Source organism: Esox lucius, chromosome 24 (assembly GCF_011004845.1).
Source record: "Esox lucius isolate fEsoLuc1 chromosome 24, fEsoLuc1.pri, whole genome shotgun sequence".
NCBI lineage: Eukaryota > Metazoa > Chordata > Actinopteri > Esociformes > Esocidae > Esox > Esox lucius.
Genome location: NC_047592.1, coordinates 22,753,203 through 22,776,941, shown reverse-complemented (window position 1 = coordinate 22,776,941; position 23,739 = coordinate 22,753,203). Strand labels below are relative to the sequence as shown.

The 23,739-nt window shown below is 41.8% G+C and overlaps 1 protein-coding gene across 3 annotated transcripts; it reads left to right on the top strand.

The window, feature by feature from the left end:
• Positions 1 to 457: 457 nt before the first annotated feature.
• Positions 458 to 23,664, top strand: LOC105030097 (adenylate cyclase type 4). 3 transcript variants are annotated; one of them, XM_020043076.2, is made up of 28 exons: positions 458 to 497; positions 617 to 666; positions 7,022 to 8,036; positions 8,923 to 9,016; positions 9,114 to 9,311; positions 9,891 to 10,052; positions 11,823 to 11,972; positions 12,228 to 12,364; positions 12,633 to 12,744; positions 12,977 to 13,104; positions 13,471 to 13,629; positions 13,789 to 13,942; positions 14,099 to 14,275; positions 14,556 to 14,587; positions 14,669 to 14,728; positions 14,813 to 14,876; positions 15,808 to 15,905; positions 16,117 to 16,201; positions 16,554 to 16,691; positions 16,847 to 16,921; positions 17,073 to 17,248; positions 19,153 to 19,237; positions 19,346 to 19,504; positions 19,666 to 19,812; positions 20,602 to 20,709; positions 20,830 to 20,944; positions 21,947 to 22,071; positions 22,375 to 23,664. In XM_020043076.2, exons 3-28 carry the CDS (start codon positions 7,072 to 7,074, stop codon positions 22,489 to 22,491), a joined length of 4,020 nt encoding a protein of 1,339 aa, XP_019898635.2. In that variant the 5' UTR covers positions 458 to 497; positions 617 to 666; positions 7,022 to 7,071; the 3' UTR covers positions 22,492 to 23,664. The 3 variants fall into 3 exon arrangements, with proteins under 3 accessions (XP_019898635.2, XP_034146764.1, XP_034146763.1); XM_034290873.1 differs by lacking the exons at positions 458 to 497; positions 617 to 666 and adding an exon at positions 948 to 1,013; XM_034290872.1 differs by lacking the exons at positions 458 to 497; positions 617 to 666 and adding an exon at positions 948 to 1,023.
• Positions 23,665 to 23,739: the final 75 nt, after the last annotated feature.

Genomic DNA, 23,739 nt, shown 5'->3' with positions numbered 1-23,739 from the left:
TTGGCCATATAGTGTACTTGCCTCGAAGCTAACAGAGACAACATTTAGCAAAGTGGGTAGGCTTGAGTTTGCAGCTTTGTATCCTTTTTTAGTCTGGGATAGTTGTGAAAATCCTGCCACATCCTACGAGTACCAGAGCTGACATAATGGATCTTGGTACATCATCTGCAGGCCATGCGGGTGCATTTAACAAGAATTGATTTGAGGGTTTTATTCGGGCATAAAAGAAACAAGTCTCTCAGGCATACATTTTCATATGTTGTTCCTGATGATCTAAGTCTAGGGCAAACAAGCTTTTTGTAGTCATCTCTTCAGCCATTCTATTATATTCTATTTTTGTCATTATTGAGCTGTTAATTATCTAGAACCAGTTAGTCGAGTTTGGGTGAGAAAAAAGGAAACCGCAAACTCAACTCACAGTTGAACATTCCTAAAGAAGAGGCTACACACACACACACACAAACACAGAGACAGACTCTTAACAGACAGAGACGGAGGTAAAGTTGTCATGTTTTCAAAGTGCTGTTCCTGAGAAACTGTTGATGTACTGTATTTATAGCATGGGCTTATTTCAAGAGTTATGTTAACTTTCAACTGACATTCTCTTTGTGATTAGACAAAAAATAAGAGACCAAACAGGAATTGTCTGCGGGATCAAATGAATCGGTGAGTCATTATTATGGTCATAATATGGCACTTTATTGAAACTAATGTGTTTGTCTTAATGATTAAGATGACTTGTATACTAAATGTTTTTCTATGTTTTGACACAAGACTTTCAGATTAGTAGTTCATAAATTGTCTTAACCTTTCATGAACACATCTTCGTGCAAATTATTGTAAAGTGTAATTGTGTTTCAACAAACAATAATGCACTGGATATTCACTGTTTGTAAACACATTTCAAAGCTCATTGTTAAGACTAAAATTGGGAACCTTTATTGTGTGTTTTGAGACATGCTGTGAATTCTCTAGCAACGCATTGATGTGTTCATCTTGCAATTCATGGCCTGGTAGGTCCAGGTCCGTATACTGAATTCATTTTCCAAACTTCCTTTCTATTAGACCAGGTTGAAACCTTAAAATTTGAAGTTTGATATTTTGGCCAAAAGTATGTAATTCACAGAAAGTTGCTGTTTAGGTGGACCTTAATATCTGAGACATCTACATTTTAAAAAACTGTTCCATTTGCACAAACTATTTTCAAAATGTTGAAAAGTTCCTATCTGCAATCCAATATGTCATAGGCTGGGATGTCAATGTAAGTACAGTTGTGCTCAAAAGTTTGCATACCCTTGGAGAATTGGTAATATATGTACCATTTGTAATGAAAATGAGTGAGCAGGCAAAACACATATTTTACTTCTTATGGGAGTCACATTCAACTGTAGGTCATAACAGAATGTCACAATCATAAATCAAAAAATGGAAACAAAGATTTTTTTTTACTGGCCCCTGTTCAAATGTCTGCAAACCCTTAGTTCTTTATATTGTGTATTGCCTCCTTTTGCATCAATGACAGCGTGCTGTCTTTTGTAATAGTTGTCTATGAAGCCCCAAATTCTTGCAGTTGGTATAGCTGCCCATTCGTCTTGGCAAAATGCCTCCAGGTCATGCAAAGTCTTAGGTCATCTTGCATGAACCGCAAGTCTGAGATTTCCCCAGAGTGGCTGGATGATATTACGGTCAGGAGACTGTGATTGCCACTCCTTTTTTCTGCTGTAACCACTGGTCAACTTGGCCTTGTCGTGCTGGAAAGTCCAAGAGCATCCCATGCGCAGTTTTCGTGCATTAGGAATGCAAATTGACTGCCAGTATTTTCTGATAACATGCTGCATTCATCTTGCATCAAATTTCAAAAGATTCCCTGTGCCTTTAGAGCTCACCCCCCCCCCCAAAAACATCAGTGAGCCACCACCATGCTTCACAGTGGGGATGATATTCTGTTCACTATAGGCCTTATTGACCCTTCTCCCAACATAGCGCTTATGGTAAAGGCTTCTTTCTGGCAACTCGACCATGCAGCTCATTTTTGTTCAAGTATCGTTGTATTGTGCTCCTTGAAACAACCACACCGTCTTTTTCCAGAGCAGCCTGTATTTCTCCTGAGTTTACCTGTGGTTTTTTCTATGTATTTCAAACAATTCTTCCAGCAGTTTTGGCTGAAATGTTTCTTAGTCTCCCTGACCATGGCTTGGTATCAATAGATCCCCAAATGTTCCACTTCTTAATGAGTGATTGAACAGTACTGACTGGCATTTGCAAGACTTTGGATATATTTTTATATCCTTTTTCATCTTTATAAAGTTCCATTACCTTGTTATGCAAATCTTTTGACAGTTCTTTTCTGCTCCTCATGTGGGTGTGGGAAATTCAACTTTAATTGCCATTTTCACATGTGTGTGTCACCTTGTGTGTCTGTAACAAGGCCAAACATTCAAGGGTATGAAAACTTTTGATCTGGGCCATTTGGGTGATTTCTGTTATCATTATGATTTAAAAAGGAGCCAAGCAACTATGTGATAATACATGGCTTCATATGATCCCTATCCTTAAATAAAGGACAGTTGTTTTGCATGATCAGTCATGTTTTCTATATATTTCACAATTTCTGCCAGGTTGTGCAAACTTACTAGCACAACTGTAATGTCAAGTGATGTAGTTATTGAGCTTACTATAACATAGCTACTGAAGGTTGTAGCCAGCAAAGCTTTTGTCTATACAGAGCAAATCCTAATGCATAATTTGCTTTGACAGTAACAAGATTCAAATGCAAGACCTATTAGTTGCAGGTCCATGTCTCTAATCACTACGTTATTTAACAAGGTGTAGTCAGTCAGTAAGAAACATTCACTCTTCTTGGCCGGCAAAAACAATTTTACAGATAGAACCTTGTCATTCCTGTTTCATTGATAATTAATACCATACATTATTGTCCTCATTTGCAATTATGTTGATTAGTTGCATCAATTCTTTTGAACAATTTCCATGAATTTAGCTTTGTGGTTAAAAACCAATGAATAAAGCAAAGGTAGTTAAAGGTCATTTGGACTGTCATACCTGTTTTTGTCTTGTATTATATCTTAATACAACAATATTTATTGTTGTTATAAAGGAAAATTAAGAATAATACAAACGTATTATACTTTACTGATAAATAGCAGGTCTCAGAGATGGACATTCATATCAGCTTTGGCACTGTTGCTAGGATATAGTGTGTTTTTAATTGAAGTTTGTGAATTTGAGGTTTTGATTGGGAAGAAAAGCGCAGCATGTGGATGTGCCCATGGGGTCCCACAGAGGGCAGTGCTAATGGACTCCGTCCAGGGTGGAAGTGTTGGATTTCGGACAGGACTGGCCTCATACAACCCCTTGTGGTAGGTTGGGCGCCTGCGAGCTCAACCATGATCATTGGCATCAGAATGCAGTGCCCTATAAACACGTACACACCGGCCAATACATCCTGGTTAAAGAGCCCCCCCCAAGGCCCCCCCCAAAACAGACTCATAGGATTTGGATGCACTGTACTTTAGAAGCATGGGAGAAATATGACTGAAGCGTATGGAACCATATATTCTGAATGATACACGTGGCCATTCATAAAATCCATCAGTGCAAATGTCTATTCAGAGACTGGGCTCCTTCTCTCCCCTTCCCCGTCTCCCTTGGCCTCCCTCTTTATGTCCTCTCTATCCACTCCCTCTCTCGTTGCTCCCTCTAGTCCTCCCCCTAGACCTTTTTCTGGTTTTTTCTTCTCTCTGTGGTCTGTGTTTAACTCAGTGTATTTGCATAGCTGGTGGAGAGACATTACATCATAAAGTACATGTATGCCTGTCCACATATAGGCTGCATCCTAAATGGCCCTGTGTGCTCTACCATGTCCACTACTTTTGACTGCTCAGATTACAGTGGTAGTTAGGATGCAGACATGCAAGCACCTAGCAATTTGCTTAAGCCCCACAATCACTTCTAGAGAACTCTGGTCGTGTATACGAATGACGTAGTTAGATACACTTACCACTTGAATGGATGCATCATGAGGTATATCCCATAATATTTGAGAGTGGTTACGTCTTCCAAGTGTATTTCTTCGATTTTAGAGCAAACCAAGTGGTGGACTGCAGTTTTGTTTGTGTTGAAAGAGTGGGGCTGTAAATCATGGATGCACAGTCATACAGCTACGAGTTAAATTGGTGTTTAGCCTTCAAGGGCTCATATAATCAGTTCAGATGTTGGGCATCAAATCAATCGAACAGAGGAATAACAAAAGGGAGAGAGTGAAAGGGTAGAGCAGATGAGCAGGAAAACAGACAAAGGTCATAAATGAATATAGGAAAATGAGGACTGAGCCACATGAGCGTCACAGAGAGACAGCCGGGAGTGATAGAGAGAGCAGCATTCAGCAACTACTTGAAAAATAAGGTAGGCCACTGTTATAGACGGGTTACAGTTGCTCATGTCCTGATCTTTGTATGGAACTGTGTCAACTGTGTTTGCAATCTTCCTAGCATAGCCAAGAGAAGTTAACTGAAACCCACACAGTGGGTATGGTGGGGCGCACTGGAGCGTCCATGTCACCTTCTTTTAGGTTTTCATACTTAGAGAATTAGGAAGTCAAGCTTTTAAAGAGTAGCTTCACAAAGGACAGAGTTCTGTGTAAACTTGGACTATGCTTTGATTAAATGCATGTGGTTTGATTCATTTGTTTAACGTTTTATGTGATTTTAAAGCTTCAGTCCATTGTCTGGGTTTTGATTTAACTGAGTTTTTGGAAAAATGACACTGAGATAAAACTGACAGGAAGACACCCGACGTACATAGATGTGAATATTTACAGTTAGGTCCGGAAATATTTGGACACTGACACAATTTTCATAATTTTAGTTCTGTACGCCACTACAATGGATTTGAATTGAAATTGAAAGTGCAGACTTTCAGCTTTAATTGAAGGGGTTGAACCAAAATATTGTATGTAATGTTTAGGAATTACAAAGTTTTTCCAATTACCTTTGGTCCCTTGAAAAAGAGGGGACTACATATTAAAGAGCTGTAATTCCTTAACACTTCCTCCAATTTAGATATGATTACCCTGAAATTAAAGCTGAGAGGCTGCACTTTAAGCCAATTTAACTGTATCTTGAATATATTTTGGTAAAGAGCACATATTTTTTGATATTCAGTAGAATATTGTTTTTGCCGGACCTCGTAAGCGGAGCCGGCCTAGAAGAGGAAATGACTGACTGACACTTTTTTAATAGCATAGTGGTTATAGACACGGTCCTGTGACCAATAGGTCCCACATTCAAATCTCACAGTCACAGTCAGAGAAAATTCTGTATAAGGATTTGTTCCGGATAGACAAAGACTTTGCTGGCTATAACCTTCAGTAGCTACGTTATTGGAAGCCTAAAATAGAACTCTTTATATTGTGCCTATTTCTGGTGGATTTTTAAAGTATGCATCCATGCATGCTTTTTGGGGTATAAACTAGATCAAAACCCTTTGGGCAGTCAAAAAGGAGGGGCTTCCATGATTCTCTCGTCTTTTCACTTGACGAAAAGTCAGTTATAGTCACCAATATTGACAGTTATTTTATCAGTGTCATTCATAAATGGAAAAAGAACTACAGTTTTTGTGCCATGAAATGAAATAGCTTTGGCAGTGTAAAGTTCATCTTCAGTCTCACTAGAAATTGCTAAATTCTTGTGACTATTCCAAGTAGTATGTTGGATACTAGTAAGCCTATTACTGGCTTATAAGCTGTTAAACGACCAGTGGCAAAAGCCATCCATTTCATAGATGCTGTTTGTGGTGGAGGGTAAACTTCATAAGAAACGTTAGTCAGTTTAACACAAATGCTTAATGGTGTCTGGCAAAATATTCAAACTTAGCGTGACGTTAATGCGTGACAAAATCTGATGTCGGGATGATATACCGACACTCAGCAAATGCGTAGCACCGTGGTGTAGTGGTTAAAGACACAGCCACTGATGTCGGAGACCTGGGCTTGAATCCAGTAAGGGCAACAGCATTTATGCTTTTAATTGCGGGCCGGCTGAACTAGGCTTGCCTGGTTCCTTTTCTGGTTTAAAATGGATTAAAAATGTTCCTATGTGTAAAGAAAGTGTGAGAGACACAGAGAAAGAAGAAAGTCAGAATAATTATTAGGGGTGCGTTGCTAACATGTCATTAACAGAGAAAGAGACAGGGAGCATCACACCACCCGTTTCACCCACATGTTGTTCACGTACGATATTAATAGCATTATCTTAACCTGCTTAGAGTGACATATGAGAGGGGCTTACTATTTTAGGAGTATTCTATTGGTCCAAAAAGCCAGACAAGTTCAAGCACTGATAAAGTATTTTAATATTAAATTAATATTCCTTTAACCCAACCAGGTATCTCAGGAGCCATTATTGGAAGTCTGCTGATCTTGGACCTGTTTAGCATTTTCCCCACTAGTGGTTAGGGTTGACCTTGAGGTGTGGGGAAAATGATCTGTAAAAGATCTGTAACTAGGGCAAACCAATCCCGCCAACATTCATCACTGTCAATGAGGCTGTGCATCCAGCAAAACCTGTTTATAACAATGGGGAAATAACTGACTGTGAAAGTATGTCCTCAGAACTGCTATTAAAAAGCTAAAGAGAGAAGTCAAACTAATAGCCTCTTTTATTTAGAGCTTATTTTGTGAAGAGAAAGGATGTGTTTAGGACAGTTGTTGTTACACTTAAGGTTACGGTTAGAATCACATTCAGTGCAATATTGATGCGTAGTGCCAACACCTAAATGTCGTTTACACAAGTTTTATATTTTTACAATGGCGTGGTTACAGCAAAATGGTTTAGTTGGCAGAATGGTAACGTGGAATGTAAGAATGTAATGTTGAGGATAATATGTGGGGCCTTGAAGACATTCCTTCCTTTTCACATGGACTACTGTCACCAAAGGCATACAAACAAATCTGTGCAACATTTTAGAGCTGAAGACATGACCCTCTCTCCTGTTTTTCTCTCAGATACATGTTCCCTTCAACAAGGGTACAGAGCGAAGGAAGTTTGAAGCAGCATGCAGGACGATGCCCTGGGATACCTGGTGATTGGAGGAGACCAATCAAGGGACATTCAGAGGACAGGTAGCGGGGAGGTTGCTAGCGCGGGAGGTGAAGGAGACCGGGGCGGAGACAGGAGCCTGGAGCTGAAGGATTTTACCTGTGCAACAGACGGCGCTTTTACCAGAGAAGGTGTCGTGGAGAAAGATGGTGACATCGGCAAGCAAAGGAAGGATATCACCGGAAAAACGAATGACATCAGAAATCATGCTGATGACACCGGGGATTACTTCAGTGGGGATTTCGAGAGCCAATCAGTGCTCAGCGAGAATCGGGACTACATAGAGGTGGGCAAGGCTAAGGTGGACCTTATTCCCAAACCTTTCAAGGCCCAGGTATTTTTGAGAGAATCGCTGAAGGTCATAACTACTATGAACACAGGTAACCATGGCACTGAAATAAAACGAGACTCTGTGAATGATAGAACCAAATTCCACACTAACTCTTATTATGATAACATTAAACCCAACACAGACACTTTAGAGACTAGCACCAAAGTCAACCATGAACATTCTTCAGACATGAAGAGCAAGGAATTTCCCACTAACAGCACAATCCCTCACAAGGACACTTTTATTAAATGCGCTGCCAGCCCTGACAATGATGACTTTAACAAAGACTTTATGTTAAAAACAAATACTTACATTAACAACTCAGATCTCACCAAGGACTTCGCAACAACCTCCTGCAGCCTCAACCACGACAGCAAGACAACCACCTGTGTTCTGTCCCGTGACACTACCACTTCTATATTTGAAAATGTCATCCCTATTAACCAGTCAGACCCTGGGGTCGACACCGATTTGGATGACAGCCCGGACCTCGTGGAGGGGGGCCGAGGCGCTTTCAAACGGCCTTCACAAAACAGATTGGTAGAAGGAATGTGCTGCTGCTACAGAGCCGTACACAAGGCTTTCCTAAGGTCTCTATGAAATATGAACTTGTTTTTACCGTGAGGTGTTTTGTCACATTTGTTATCTAGAGCGGCTGACATTAGTGAGGTCGTAGTTTTTTTGTGGTTTTGTTCTGTACGGTAAGGATATTAAAGATGCATTCTGTGATTTCTGCCAACTGGTAGGAAAAGGGGCACTGTTGAGTCAAAAAGGGTCCCCTGAAAATTGTGTAATGTGTCATGTGTTTGCTGATTTGTGCCCGCTTTCAAACATGGATTTTAAAAGCTAACTGAGTTATTGATACTTATAGATTGTGCACATATTAATAACATATTACACGTTCAGTCAAAAATGGGAGATCCCAGACTGCAAAAAGCCCCTGCAAAAGTCCTAGACTGCATCTTTAAGGAGGAAGATGTGTAAGTGAACACAGGGATTGAATGCCCAGTCTCAGGTGAGGACTTGTATACACATATCGATGTTTTTTACATCAGCAGTTGTCACAAAGTTCTTATACAGACACACACCCTAAAACCCCAAAGAGTGACTAGGAACCCCAAATGGTGACTAGGAAAAACTCCATAGTAGGGTCAGAACCTAGGAAAAAACCTAGAGAGGAGCCAGACTGCAGGGTGGCCAGTCCACAGCAGAACAGTGTGGAGAGTCAATGATCTTTCAGGCCCACATCAACATTATGAATACAATATTAATATTGTTATGTGTGACGTGGAATGTTAGCACTGCAATGAACCTCTGCGCTAAATGTGTTCTTTAAATGTGTATTGAGTAACTGGATGATTCCAGCATGTGTTTATTCATATTCATGGAAATGGTCCACTGTAATAATTTCCCCTTCGATGCTATTGAAGCCAGTGTAATGCTGCTTTTCTTGAAATCAACCCGTTGTCTCTTAAGGTGCCTGGAGGAGACGCCGGCCGTGTTGCCTGGTCTGCTGTTGGCCATGGGCTTCTGCATAGCCATTGTCATCCTCATACCAGCTACAGGGCGGGTGAGAGAGGGCATGGGGTGAGGGTGGCTGCGACAGAGCTGTTTTGGGGGGGTACTGTTAAGAGGGGTTTGACTCCCACTGTCTCCCCCGTCAACAGAACATCATCACCCACGTGGGCGCTCTCTCCGTGGTGTGCGTGGTGCTGTGCGTGAGCACCGCCCTGCTGGTGGCCCTGCCCTGGCTGCCCGTGATGAGGCGCTGCGGGGGGGCGCTGTCCCTCTTCGTCTGGGGGATGTTATACATCACGGCCGTGGTCTTCATCTTCACGGGGGGGGCCATCACCCCGTGGGAACAGGTGAGAGCGGGAAGGATTGGGTCAGTTTGGGTGCTTGTTTATATTTGTCCAAGGTTGTGTATGTAGACGGTGTGTTATAAGCGTATGTGAATTGGAAATGCGTTTAGTGCAAATCCCCCTCTCCATGAGACAGTCTTGGGTAGTGGGAACCACATAACGTTTTATTTACTGGCCCAACGCGCCTGAAGGTTCACTTCGGTCACATGATCATCCATCTGAAACCTCTTTTCAACTAAAAAGGCAATAACATAATTCCCTTTGAGCAATGGGCATTGAAAAGACTTTGAAAAGACGTCATTCAAATTATTTTGCTCAGTAGGTTGGTTTAGAGGGCAGTAGCTCGTTTGGGGCAAAAGACCGCCCGAACGACCCGCTGCACAGCTGAACCTTATTTAGATTGGGATTTTTTTTTCTTCTAATAGTGGGTTTTTGGTGAGGCTCTGCAATTTCAATGGGATCTATCACATGACTGGAGTGTACCTTTAATCGCTAGGCTGTCCTAAACAATATGAATGAGGAAAGAACAAGCCAGTGTTTGGATTCACAAATCCGATTTGTTTCCCGTTCTGATTATCCCAGGTGGCGTTCTTCCTCTTCCTGTCTCTTGGGGTGTACACTGTGCTGCCCCTGTCTTTAGCCTGGGCTCTGATTGTGGGCATCGGGACCAGCGCGTCACACGTAATAATAATCAGCGTCTACGTCCCTGTCACCAGCCCTGACACACCATACCTGGCTGTCCAGGTAACAGAACCACAGTGGGCCACGCGGGCTCAGCCCTGGATTATGCTCACAGCTGACATGTTGTATACAGACGGACAGACACGATTCACCCTGATCCACAGACCCCGACAGTATATATTCTTTTCCACATTGTATTTCTCCTTAAATGTCTGTCTCCTTCGCTCGTAGAGGTAAAGGTTCCTGAAAGGTGCCTTTTGAGTTTTTTCTTAAACCATTTCTCCAAGAGCACCTTGACTACATGAAGGTTCAGAATAAAGGGTTGACTCACAACATTTCCTTGAGAAACACCAGAGTTTCTAAGAGCACAGTAATTGCGTAACCAGTCCAGCACAGTGAATCTCCTAGCTCTTCTCTTCGCAGTAGCATGAAGAAAAAATAACTGGAAATTAAAATATAATAGGTAAACTCTTGTAAATGGGTTGCGGAGAACACTTTGTTTGTTTTTGTTTAAGCACACACATACATACACATTTGCATTGTCTGACACATAGCGTCCTTATTCAAATCAGCCAGCCCTCAACATACTGTTTTGTATATTGTTTATTCATCTGCGCTCAGCTCAGTCCTGAATGGTGCTTCTGTTATTGTACTAAGCAGTGAAGTGTCATCTCTGTATTCCACTGTATACTAAAACAGACATCTCAACATTTAACATTTTTTAAATTTTGTCACTCATACAGGGCAAAGTTCAGTTGTAAAATGTATACATTTTAAGCTGGGTGGGACAACCATGTAACTTACTTGTACCCTACACTCAGTGAAGTATCTGTCGTGGAAAATACCACTAATTATGGAGAAAAGTCAGAATACTCAAATTGAACCTTTATTAATACAGCAATTGCAGGAAACAGCGGTTAGGCTTGATCCGACACATTGCTTGTTGAATGATGTCTGGACCCTGGCTATATAGGAGTTCCCAGAGGAGTCACCCCATTGGGTCACCCCCCCTTCCCAGAGGAGTCACCCCATTGGGTCACCTCCCCTTCCCAGAGCCTCTGGGTTTTCTCTTTGCAGAACAAAATAACACACAGATTAACAGATAGACCAGATAGACCGGTGATTTAAACAGACAAACAGAGCACCCAATCATCTACTGGTACCGTTCAATGGTGATCATACACAAATGAAGAGACCTGATCCGCTTTTTCACATTCCTTTTCTTACCTAAACATGGGGACTCAGTACTCCCCCATTTATTAAATTCTTCAACCAGTAATTCCCTCTGACCAGTTCATTACTTCTTTAGTTTCCCCAAGATACAGCAAGATCCCTTTCATGTATTGCAAGCCATAAACAAAGGCCTATTGGTTATCATTTTGTCAATTACCAAAGTCCTTTTCCACAATCTATCAGCAACAACAAAGTCAGAACAAAGTCAGTTAATTTGCTCAAAATGTAAATGGGATGCCTAGATAGGAGGTAATGTCTTATGTAGTTGAAAGTTCAAGTAAAGGAAACTGTGTAAAATCCTGACTCTAACATTTACAAGACTGAATTTAAACAACGACCCTAGAACACAACCCAGATGCTACTCTTTAACGCAGCTTGACTGCTACACCTTGACTGGGCCCACCTGCTCCCAATCAGGCGTTGTCAGAGGGAGGATAAAAGGGTCCCAGAAAAGCAGCTCTGTGCATTAGAGGAAAGCAAGAACAGTTTTTCAATGTTTTTTTCTCCATTGTAAATAAGAATGTGTTATTAATTGATATGCCTGTCTTAAAGGTTAAAGTGAAAATAAATGCAAATGTGCCCCTCCCTCCTCCCTGACAGCTGGTGGCCAACGCTGTGTTGTTTGTGTGTGTGAACTGTGTGGGCCTGTTTCACCTGTGGTCGACTGAACATGCCCGAAGGAAATCCAGTAAGAAGAAAGAGGAGTTCAGCACAGTTCGCTCCCAGAAAGACGTACAGAAACATCAACAGGTAGACCCATAAGTTGAACTTGTTGACTTTGCGTCGTATTTCCATTCAGTTAGTTCAAATCAACCAAACTGAATTATCTCATTATCTCTACTCAGTAAAAACTATTTAGCTGATGCTTTTATTCAGAGGGAATTACCAATAGGTTTCACAGCCATTCCCAACCTTATAACCAGCATGCAAGCAGTTGGCTACTGTAAATCAACAGTGTGATATTTTAATCAATGATACTCCTCATGTTCTGCCCCTTGGCAACAGGAGAACCTCCTCCTCTCCTTGTTGCCACGCTACATTGCCAAAGAGCTGAAGAATGAGATCATTAAGCGACTGTCTGAGAAACAAGAGAAAGGACAGAATTTCCACAGTCTTTATATCCGGCAGCACAAAGATGTCAGGTGAGGAAACTTGTACATAATACAACACACATAATCTAATGACTATAACCTGTCCTGTGTCCTGGGGGCCCCCTCAGATAATTCAGACGGTTTTATTTTGGAATCTTTTAACCTGGACTCTTGGATCAGCAATGTTCGAACGTAAGCCCTGGAAACATTCCAGGTTTTACAAGCCTTGAAAAGTTCCAGGTTTCAGTTGACAGAACTAAAGCTGACCCAGATGTTGTACTTTGCCACAATCATTTGTGACATATCTTTCTTTCTGTAGTATTTTATATGCTGATATCGTGGGGTTTACACAGCTGGCTAGTTCCTGTTCTCCTGAGGAGCTTGTGGCAGTCCTCAACAAGCTCTTTGGCAGGTTCGATGACATTGCTAAGGTGAGAGTTTCTCACGGCTAATGATTCTTCACTCTTCATCATCCTTGGGCAGGATTTCCTATAGAAAGGTTTCAGCTAGACATTAGACATTTGCTACGGACATTTCCTTTAAACACAGGTGAATTGGTTCCTTATGAAGTAGTACAAATGTATTACTGACTCTCTCTTTCTCTGTCCCTGTTGCTTTCTGCTCCCTGCCCTCTCTTCATCCACCCCTCGCCTATCTCTTCAGAAGAACGAGTGTTTGCGTATAAAGATCCTAGGGGACTGTTACTACTGTGTTTCCGGTCTGCCAGACCCCATCCCAACCCACGCCAACAACTGTGTTCAGATGGGTCTCGACATGTGCACCGCTATCAAGTCTGTCGGCCATTTTCAGTCATTCAGTCTGCTTCATCTCAATCAAGCAGTCATTCAGTCTGCTTCATCTCAATCTAGCAGTCATTCAGTCTGCTTCATCTCAATCTAGCAGTCATTCAATATTTGTCAGTTGTCAGACCCCAAGATCATGGCATAGTAGGGATCCTTAGAAACAAATAATAACTTACTGTGTGTCAACTCACAATACATTTTGTGTAATGCTTTTATCATATAGGTTTTCAAATTAATAAACGATGAAATGCTTCCATGTTATATTGTAGTAAATGAGAATGTGTGCTTCTAATATGTGAAAAATGTACTTCGGTTCCATGCTAATTCTTCTGACCATATCATGTATCTCTGCAGCAAACTACGGGAGGCCACAGGTGTGGAGATTAGCATGAGGGTGGGTGTGCACTCCGGCAATGTTCTCTGTGGCGTGATAGGTCTACAGAAGTGGCAATATGACGTCTGGTCACATGACGTGACCTTGGCCAATCATATGGAGTCTGGGGGTTTGCCAGGGTAAGGATAAGCTAACAGGAAATGTATACAGATGTTTCTTTCAGGAGTGCAAAACTTTAAAAATCATTCTGAAATGTCACATGATTGTGTAACACACAGAAGAAGGAATTCGATCAGATCTATTCATTACATTTCTATCCACAATGTTACCCACCACAGCCGTGTTCACATCACAGAGGAGACCCTGGGAAACTTAGATGGAGCGTACCAAGTGGAAGACACTGATGGAGGGAGCAGGGACTCCATGCTAATTGGGAGGAAAACATATCTGGTTATCGACCCCCATAAGGAACACACAACTACCAAAAAGAAGGTACTGGTGCATGAAAAACTGTAGCTCTAAGAGAGCCTGTTATTGTATCTACCTGTGTGTTGAAATCTTTTTTGACAAAGAGGGTTTACGTTTGTACGAAAAAGGGTTGTTTGTACATTTGTTAGTGTGCACCCCTGATGTGTGTGTTTATTCTAGACAAACAACCTGCCGGTCCAATTTCGTAAGCAGCGAGCCTCAGTGAGGATGTCCCAGTACCTGCAGTCCTGGCAGACCATTTGCCCCTTCTCTGACCTCAGAAACCTTGAGACCACCCCCAACAATATGCCGATCTTCCCGATACCTGCCAGAACTAACCAATCGCAGCCATTTGCAGTGAGTTACGTATCTGTTTCCGTCACCAAACTGAAACAGGGAGGGAGAGAATTACCTGGACTTGTTTTCACAACGTTGGCCCTGATGAACATGACCCTGTTAGCACTGACTAGACTCTCCGTTCATTCAAACATACATGACATACTTTCAGAACCACACACACACTGACCTTATGCACCAGGCCACTTATCACCCTGCTTGATCCTCTGTCAGTCTTCCTAATGGAATTATATGATTCGTAGTGAGCACTAACTTTGTGGTCCATGTATTTCCTTTGTAGGATGCTCTGCCTACACACGTCAATATCCACAGGTAGGGCAGCTTTTTAATTTGCCATTTGTTTCTCAATAGTATTAGCTTTAATGGATTAATCAGAAATGAATCCTCCCCTAGTGGTGGTCAGGTCCTGGAGGACACCCTTAGTGGGTCCTTAGATACCATCAGCTCTGTGGGGTGAGTGTTTCTCCACGTCTGTAAGACCTTTGCGCTGCGTTGTTTGAGTTACTGAATGTTTCCTCCTCCATTCTTCTATGACAGGCGCAGGGCAAAGAAGCTGAACTGTCTGACACTGTTATTCAATGACCTGAACCTGGAGAAACAGGTACAGAAGGGCTTTGGTGACGCGTCTCTTATGTTTGCTGATCGGTTGCATGATTTATCAGGCGTGTTACCATAGCACATTATAGGGTTCTGTTGGTCTGGTTCCTTACATGACATTTTTACTGGGTGTGAAGTTGTACAGTGTCTTCGGGAGGGTTTTCAGATCTCTTCATTTTCTTCTGGTATTGCTGTGTTATACATTAGATATATGACTGATTACATTCTTCTTGCCATCAGTCTATACACAACACCCCAGAAAAACAATGCAAAAACAGATTTTTAGAAACTTGTGCCAATTTATTGATAATGAAATAATGTCTGATGTAGTATTCAGATCTTTTGCCATGACACTCCAAATGAAGCTTCGTCCTTACATCCAGAATTTAACTGGGATCCACCTTTGGAAAATTCAATTGATTGGACATGATATAGAAAGACACACCTGTCTATATAAGGTCCCACACTTAACAGTGCATTTCAGTGCAAAAGCCAACATGAGACTGTAGATATTTCAATGTATTTTCTAATCATTGGCACACTTTTCTAAAAACTGGTTTTTGCTTTGACATTGTGGTGTGTAGACAGAAGGCAAAAATAATAATTTTATCAGATACAAATCAAGTCAATAACACTACAAAATATGGAGAAATTAAAGGGGTCTGAAAACATTCCAAACGGGACTATAGAACATAAAAAGATTCAATAACTCATTTTTCCAAGGCACTGTAAACTAAACATTTTCTTTTAGCAGTGAAGTGTACATGCTATGACAAAGTTTGTTATTATGTTTGGTGTGTCAGATGTCATTGTGTGTTATGACTGTCGTGTTCCTTTTCGGTGTGTTTGTTGTGGCTGAGGTGTTTTTTTGTTATGGGGTTGTCTGCGTAATTATGTAGGCTACTGATGTTGTCTCTTGTGTGTGCATGTTGCAGTTTCATCTCTCAGAGGTCAAAGGTCTTCACCGATCTGTAGGCTGCCTGGTTCTCATCTTCGTGTGTCTGTTTACAGTCCAAATGCTTGTCTCCAATAGGTGAGTTAAATCAAAATGTGTGTGTGCGGTATAAAGCCCACACACACACACAAACACACACACACATATACTGTCTACATACACACTGTAAATGTATCTAAATGCAAATGTAAAATATGAATAAGAATTAAATAGTTTCCTAATGCACACTTCAACCACAAACAACATCCAGATAAAAGCATTTAGCTTCTTTCTCTCACTTCTCTCTCAGAAACTTTGCCATGGCTGTGTCGTACGGAATCACCTTTCCTGTTCTGGTGCTGCTTCTCACTGTGTTCTGCACCAGTTTCCTCAAGGTAATCTTGGAACTGCAACCACTGGCCCATTTGAACACAACATGGTGCAGACAGTTGCTCGTAAGGCACTAAAGTATCAGCCCTTCGTGTCACACCATAACTGCCTTGAGTATCAGTGCAAACTTGTAGCTCTGATATTGGGGAGTCTGGACCGTGCTCACAGGCAGACAGCACTCGGCCTTCCGACTACAGGCCTGACAACAAACAAAACATCTGAGGTACCACTCCTTGTCAGTGGTCTGCAGGCATTTACTGTGCCCAGTGTTTGGATATCCACATCCTCCGTAATGTTTGAGTTCTTCGGTACGTAGCGTGATTGTTGGAATCAAACCAAGCACTTCCTTGTTTTCAGAAATTGCGCACCAAAATGCCTCTTAGTGTACAGTGGGTGTCATCGCTGCCGCAGAAAGTGGCCACCAGGGCGGCGCTACGTCTAATATTGGTCTGCCTCTTACTGCTCATCACCCTGCTAATGGCCATACTGAACTTTGTGAGTCAGCACACACACACACACACACACACACAAATATATGAATACTCATACAGTACACCCACACACATACACACAAATATATGAATACTCATACAGTACACACACACATACACACACAAATATATGAATACATTGTGTTTTTTGCCACCTAGTTTTTTTTACCTGGAAACAACTGTACTTCCATAAACAGAACAGAACTACAGAACCTCAACCTGTACACCGTCCCTGTAAGTACCTCTTCAACCAACAAGAAATCCACCCAATATCTAATCAATCGACCAACCAACCGATCAACCAGACAGTCAATCAACCAACACACCAACATTCCTGTTTCTGTTCATCTCTCACTGTCTCTCTCTATGCCTGTCTCCCCTACAGTATTACCTGTACTGCTGTCTCCTGGCTATGTTAGGTGTGGTGGTATTTGTGACGACGTGTCTGTCAGCCAAGGTGGTGCTCCTCACCCTGGCTGTAGTCGTCTACCTCGCCCTCTTCCTCTACGTCTACGCTCCTCGCTCCGACTGCTACATGGCGCTGCTCTACAATGACACCAAGTAACGACCACGCGCTCTCCATTCACCTTTAGACACGGTTCAAACTTTACAATGGTCATTATGACTGGCTGATTCGAAGCAGCACCATGCTAATTTACAATTCAAAGTCACAAAAGGTGTGAAACTCTAAAACCCTGGCCAGGCTGTCTGCACGTGTGTTAGTTTATTATTTTTTATATGGTGACATGGCATAGAGAATAAGGAAAAAGGGGAACGGGTACTCAGTCGAGCAAAATGTGTGTGTGTGTAAACCACAGCAAATCAGGAACAATGTATATGTATATTTTTATATATACAGACGTGCTCAAATTTGTTGGTACCCTACAGCTCATTTTATCATGTATATCAAACTAATTAGATTCTTTAATTAGTATCACACACAAGATCTCCAATCTTGTAATCAGTCATTCAGCCTATTTAAATGGAGAAAAGTTGTCACTGTGCTGTTTGGTATCATTGTGTGCACCACACTGAACATGGAACAGAGAAAGCAAAGGAGAGAGTTGTCTGAGGAGATCAGAAAGAAAATAATAGACAAGCATGGTAAAGGTAAGGCTACAAGACCATCTCCAAACAGCTTGATGTCCCTGCGACAACAGTTGCAAATATTATTAAGAAGTTTAAGGTCCATGGAACTGTAGCCAACCTCCCTGGGCACGGCCGCAAGAGGAAAATCGACCCCAGATTGAACAGAAGGATAGTGCGAATGGTAGAAAAAGAACCAAGGATTACTGCCAAAGAGTGAAGGTACGTCAGTTTCTGATCGCACCGTCGCTTTTTGAGCGAAAGTGGGCTCCATGGAAGAAGACCCAGGAGGACTCCACTTTTGAAAGAAAAACATAAAAAAGCCAGACTGGAATTTGCTAAAATGCATATTGACAAGCCAAAAACCTTCTGGGAGAATGTCCCTTGGACAGATGAGTCAAAACTGGAGCTTTTTGGCAAGTCACATCAGCTCTATGTTCACAGACGAAAAAATGACGCTTTTAAAGAAAAGAACACCATACCTACAGTGAAAAATGGAGGAGGCTCAGTTATTATTTGGGGCTGCTTTGCTGAGCCTGGCACAGGGTGCCTTGAATCTGTTCAGGGCACAATGAAATCTCAAGACTATCAAGGCATTCTGGAGCGAAACGTACTGCCCAGTGTCAGAAAGCTTGGTCTCAGTCGCAGGTCATGGGTCCTCCAACAGGATAATGACCCAAAACACACAGCTAAAAGCACCCAAGAATGGATAAGAACAAAACATTGGACTATTCTGGTGGCCTTCTATGAGTCCTGATCTGAATCCTATCAAACATCTATGGAAAGAGCTGAAACTGGCAGTCTGGAGAAGGCACCCATCAAACCTGAGACAGCTGGAGCAGTTTGCTCAGGAGGAGTGGGCCAAACTACCTGTTAACAGGTGCAGAAGTCTCATTGAGAGCTACAGAAAACGTTTGATTGCAGTGATTGCCTCTAAAGGTTGTGCAACGGGAATATTAGGTTAGCGGTCCCATCATTTTTGTCCATGCCATTATCATTTGTTTTTTTATTTACAATATTATATTGAATAAAAAATGTAAAAAGCTAAGTCTGATTTCTATTAAATATGTCATAAACAATGGTGGATGCCAATGACTTTTGTCAGTTTCAAGTTATTTCAGAGAAAATTGTGCATTTTTAATTTTTTGTGGAGGGGTACCAACAAATTTGAGCGTGTGTGTGTGTGTGTGTGTGTGTGTGTGTTTAATGCCAGGGATTAAGGTTACAGTTGTATTGAGGTTTAGGGTTATAATTAGAAATGTGGTTAGGGCTACACATTAAGGGTTAGGTTTCAGATTATGAGTCAGTGTTAGATTTGAATGGGAATAAATTGTATTGTTAAAGTGTATAAAAACAAGTGTGTCTGTGTATCCCAACAGGCCTGGAGTCCTAAAGGAGCCTAAGATCATGGCTGGAGTTTGGCTGTTTATCTTCTATTTTACTTGCCTCGTTATGGCACGACAGGTAACATCTACTTGTGTTAATACGTGAGTGCTTCATGTCCATGCTTTTGTGCATGCTTGTGATTGTATGTGAACTCGGTCTGTGTGTTTAACAACATTTGTTTGTCAGGACGAGTTAGGCTGTCGTGTGGAGTTCCTGCTAGAGCAGTGCTTTAAAAAAGAAAGGGATGAGATGGAGACCATGGAGAACGTCAACAAACTACTGCTGCAGAACGTCCTGCCTCTTCATGTAGCATCAGAATTCATGGGCAAGTCCATGCACAATCAGGTAAAGAAGACGTGTGTGTGCCATTCCATTCATTAGTTAAGCTTGTGCATAGGACGTGTTTGCTGGGATGGGTCCTTCCGACTTGTTCTGTGTGTGTATTTTGTGCGTTTATAGCGACGCCATGGAGTTCTGATATAATGCAACTCTGTCTTCTGTCACAGGACCTCTACAGCCAGTCGTGTGAATTGGTGTGTGTTATGTTCGCCTCAGTGCCTCAGTTTAAGGAGTTCTACAACGAGAGCAGCATGAACCATGACGGACTGGAATGTCTGCGTTTTCTCAATGAGATCATCTCAGACTTCGACGAGGTGCAAAACTGGAACCCCATTGTCTACACACTGCACTGCCTTTGACTATAGGTCCCCTGGTCCAAGGTTGAGAATAAGGAGCTATTTCGGTCTGTTAGCATTGTTGAGATCTTGGTTTTGGGGTGTCTCATACCCCCCATTCTTACAAAAGCCTATGCAAGTCATTTCACATTGTATACCTTGATTGTTTTCATCATGTACTGTCCATTGATTGCAATGAGAGACCAATTTCAGTATCATGATCAAGGTTATTTCCTATCCTGTTAGTGAATTATCATAATCAACTGAGCTAACCTAGCCTACATTGACTGGAATGATTAAGGGTATAATCTTGAGTATACTGTAATTGATGATTTGTTACCAGTAAATGTTATCCTGGATATTAAGAGATATTTGAGGCCAAGAGTTTAGTTTTGGGTGAAATTAATTGAATAAATGTAAATGTGGGAGTGCCTGTTTCTTTGTTTCATTGTTGGAGAAAACAAAGGAAGATAGCATTAGAATATGACGCCAGTTCTCCTGTGTTTTCACACATTTTGTAACAAAGAATCAACTTGTTGGTCAAGAGTATATAAGGTCCCTGTAACCATAAGACCTAGAGCAACCCATCCTGCAGTTAGTGTATCTTCTGATTCTGACATGCTGTTGACTTGTACCGTGCAACCAAATAAATTGACATAACCAACTGCCATTTACATTGAAGACTTCTGATTGTTAATCATATTACTGAGAGGAATTTGTTGAGTTTCAACAGCAAACACTAACCGTTTTTTCTTCACCCTTTAACAGCTTCTCTCTAAGCCAAAGTTCTCTTCTGTGGAGAAGATTAAGACCATTGGCAGTACCTACATGGCCGCTGCTGGGCTGACCAATCCTGCTCTGGGGGAGGAGCGAAAGGTTGGCGGTCTACCTGTTTTGATTCTGAATGAAGTGTTGTCAATTACCTGGTTCAGGCACCAGGATGAACGTTCCGCCCACCATTGATTCTGGCTGAAGGTTCTCTGTCTCCCCCCACAGGAAGGTGATGCATCCTACCACCATATACGCAGCATGGTGGAGTTTGCCATCGCTTTAAAGAACAACCTGGAGGCCATCAACCAACACTCCTTCAATAGCTTCAAGCTGCGCATTGGTGAGTCTGTGTTTAACTGTCTGTTTATCTACTTATCTGTCTGATTATCTGTCTGCTTTTCTGTCTGTTTGCTGTCAATCTCAGACCAAAGCCATTTCCTTTCTCAGACAGTATTGCTAACTGCATACTTTGAATGAAGGTAGGAGTTGGCAAAGACGTGGGTAGATTGTCAGTGATAGGCAGGACCGGTTCTAGGCATAAGCAACATAAGTTGTTGCTTAGGGCCCCAGACCCCTAAGGGGCTCTGGACTGCTAGAGAGTCCTGACCTCTAGGGGAGAGGGGGCCCCAAATCAGATTTTACTTAGGGCCCCCAAAAGGCTAGGGCCGGCACTGGAGACAGTGCTCCATTCTTGTAACTGATAGTCATCTAACATAGCAGTTTAGGAGAACTAACAAAGTAGATAGGGAGTACTGAGTCAGCAGATTTAGGATAACCAATATGGCAAGTTAGGATCATTAATGCTGTTGATTTTAATAATTGCTGGTTCTAATCTGTGAGACGACAATGCAAAGAGCTGCATTTGAGCCACATAACTCTAATTTCTCATCTAAGTCATTCTGGCAAAGTCGAAGTTACTACATCATAACACTGCTCTGCCATTAGAACCTGAGTTGGGGCCCTGTCTCTGCCATTAGAACCTGAGTTGGAGCCCTGTCTCTGCCATTAGAACCTGAGTTGGAGCCCTGTCTCTGCCATTAGAACCTGAGTTGGAGCCCTGTCTCTGCCATTAGAACCTGAGTTGGAGCCCTGTCTCTGCCATTAGGCGGCTTCGGCCAGCAGTCCCAGCAGGATGGTGTACGTTGGCTCAACACTGTCTACGGTTGTAGGGAGAGAGAGTCAGCAGGGATCACTTCAATTATCCAGAAAACTGTCAGAGTTGCTGAATTAACATGTGGTCGTAACTGGAATTTAGCACCTACTAATACATTGACCTACTAACGTCTCTAGCAGCACCTCCTTACTTATGATTCCGCTCTTTTTTCTTCTTTACCTTTTTTAGGGATAAACCATGGTCCCGTGATTGCAGGGGTGATTGGAGCCCAGAAGCCACAGTATGATATCTGGGGGAACTCTGTTAACGTAGCCAGTAGAATGGACAGCACCGGAGTATTGGATAAGATCCAGGTGAGGCAGCAGTGCCGAGGAGAGGGGGAGGGAGAGACAGGGAGAGAGAGAGAGAGACGGGGGGGAGAGAGAGAGAGAGAGAGGGAGAGAGACATACAAAAAGAGAGACAGACAAAAAGAGACCAACGGAAAGAGAGATGGACAGAAATAGAGACAGATGGAAAGAGAGAAAAAAACTGCGAGAAAGACAGACAGCCAGAGATTGACAAAGACAGATGGACTAACAGACAGACAGTCAGACAGAAAGGGAGACAAAGACAGAGACACAGGCAGATGGTTCAATGGTTCTGTCTTTGTCTACAGGTGACCGAGGAGACGGCTCTAGTGGTGGAGACATTAGGCTTTAGTGTCACCAAGAGAGGAGTCATCACCGTCAAGGGCAAGGGGGAACTGACCACCTACTTCATCAACACCGACTGACCAATCAGCTGCTCAGTTCTGACTCCCCCAACCAACCATCAATGCTCATCTAGGCACGTCGAAGACTTATCACACCCAGTAATGACACAGATAGGACAAGGACCTAGATTGTTCACCAGATGAAAGAATCTGAAGGGTTTCCAGTCTCTGCAAAATTTGGTGATAAGAGGAAACACAGTGACTGGGCGTGGAAAAACACACAGCAAGATATGACTGGGCAGATGATCTGCCAGTTTTCTCATCATTGAACATTGCAATCTCAATAGTTTTCTGTTTCCAAAGTTATAATCTTCAAATCTTTGCTAATGCATGTAACTGGAGCACTGCATTAGGAGAAAGGAGTTGTTGTCTTTTGGAACAAGATGTTAAGTCACATACCGAATGTACAAAAAAACCCTGATATATTTGGTTGACAAGCAATGTTTTTAATTACTTTCTATCTATGAAGTTCTGTATCTATCTATATGTGTGGGATTTTTGATAAAAGCAATATTTGTTGCTTGGCAGGGTTCTGGGTTAAATATACTGGGACAACCAGTATGAAAAGATATCTATCCATATAAATGTATGCATTTACCTCCTCTGGGTAAGAGTGCGACCAGAATGTAAATAAGCTTGGAATAGTAACCGCTTCTCACTTATAACAGTGAGACATAGGAGGTCTAAGGCAAGCAATGAAACTGAATGGGCCTTATTAAGGAATTGTGTAGTTAAGACAATACTGAGTCATTTTCATAGTCCACTAAAAGGGATTTTAAAAACAATTGGTGCTGCATGTAATAAACTATAAATGGGCTATTATTCCAAGGATGACAAAGCTAGTTGACACAATGCCAAAGGCACGGATGTGCTCACACATTTGAATAAGTGAAATAGCTTCCAAATGAATGGGTTATTTTTGTGTTTTTTTGAATTTATGTATTACTATATTGTTTTGTATATGTTATGAAGTTCACATGAAAATTAAGCTCACATTAGCATGGTTGTGCTTTTTTAATTACCAAATTGTCCTAAAACTGTAAGAGTGATATGTTTTGAAGCACTGGACATTTGAATGTATAAATCTATTATCTGAACATTTGAATGTAGAAATATGTTATATATTTTTTTATTCAGCCACATGACAGGAAAGTAAAGCAAATACATTTTATTTCATTATTAAAAGCTTTTTTTCAAACGATTTATTTTTTATTTATTGTGAATAATTTCAAAAAAAGCCACACGAACTCAGAAATGTGCTTTCTGCTT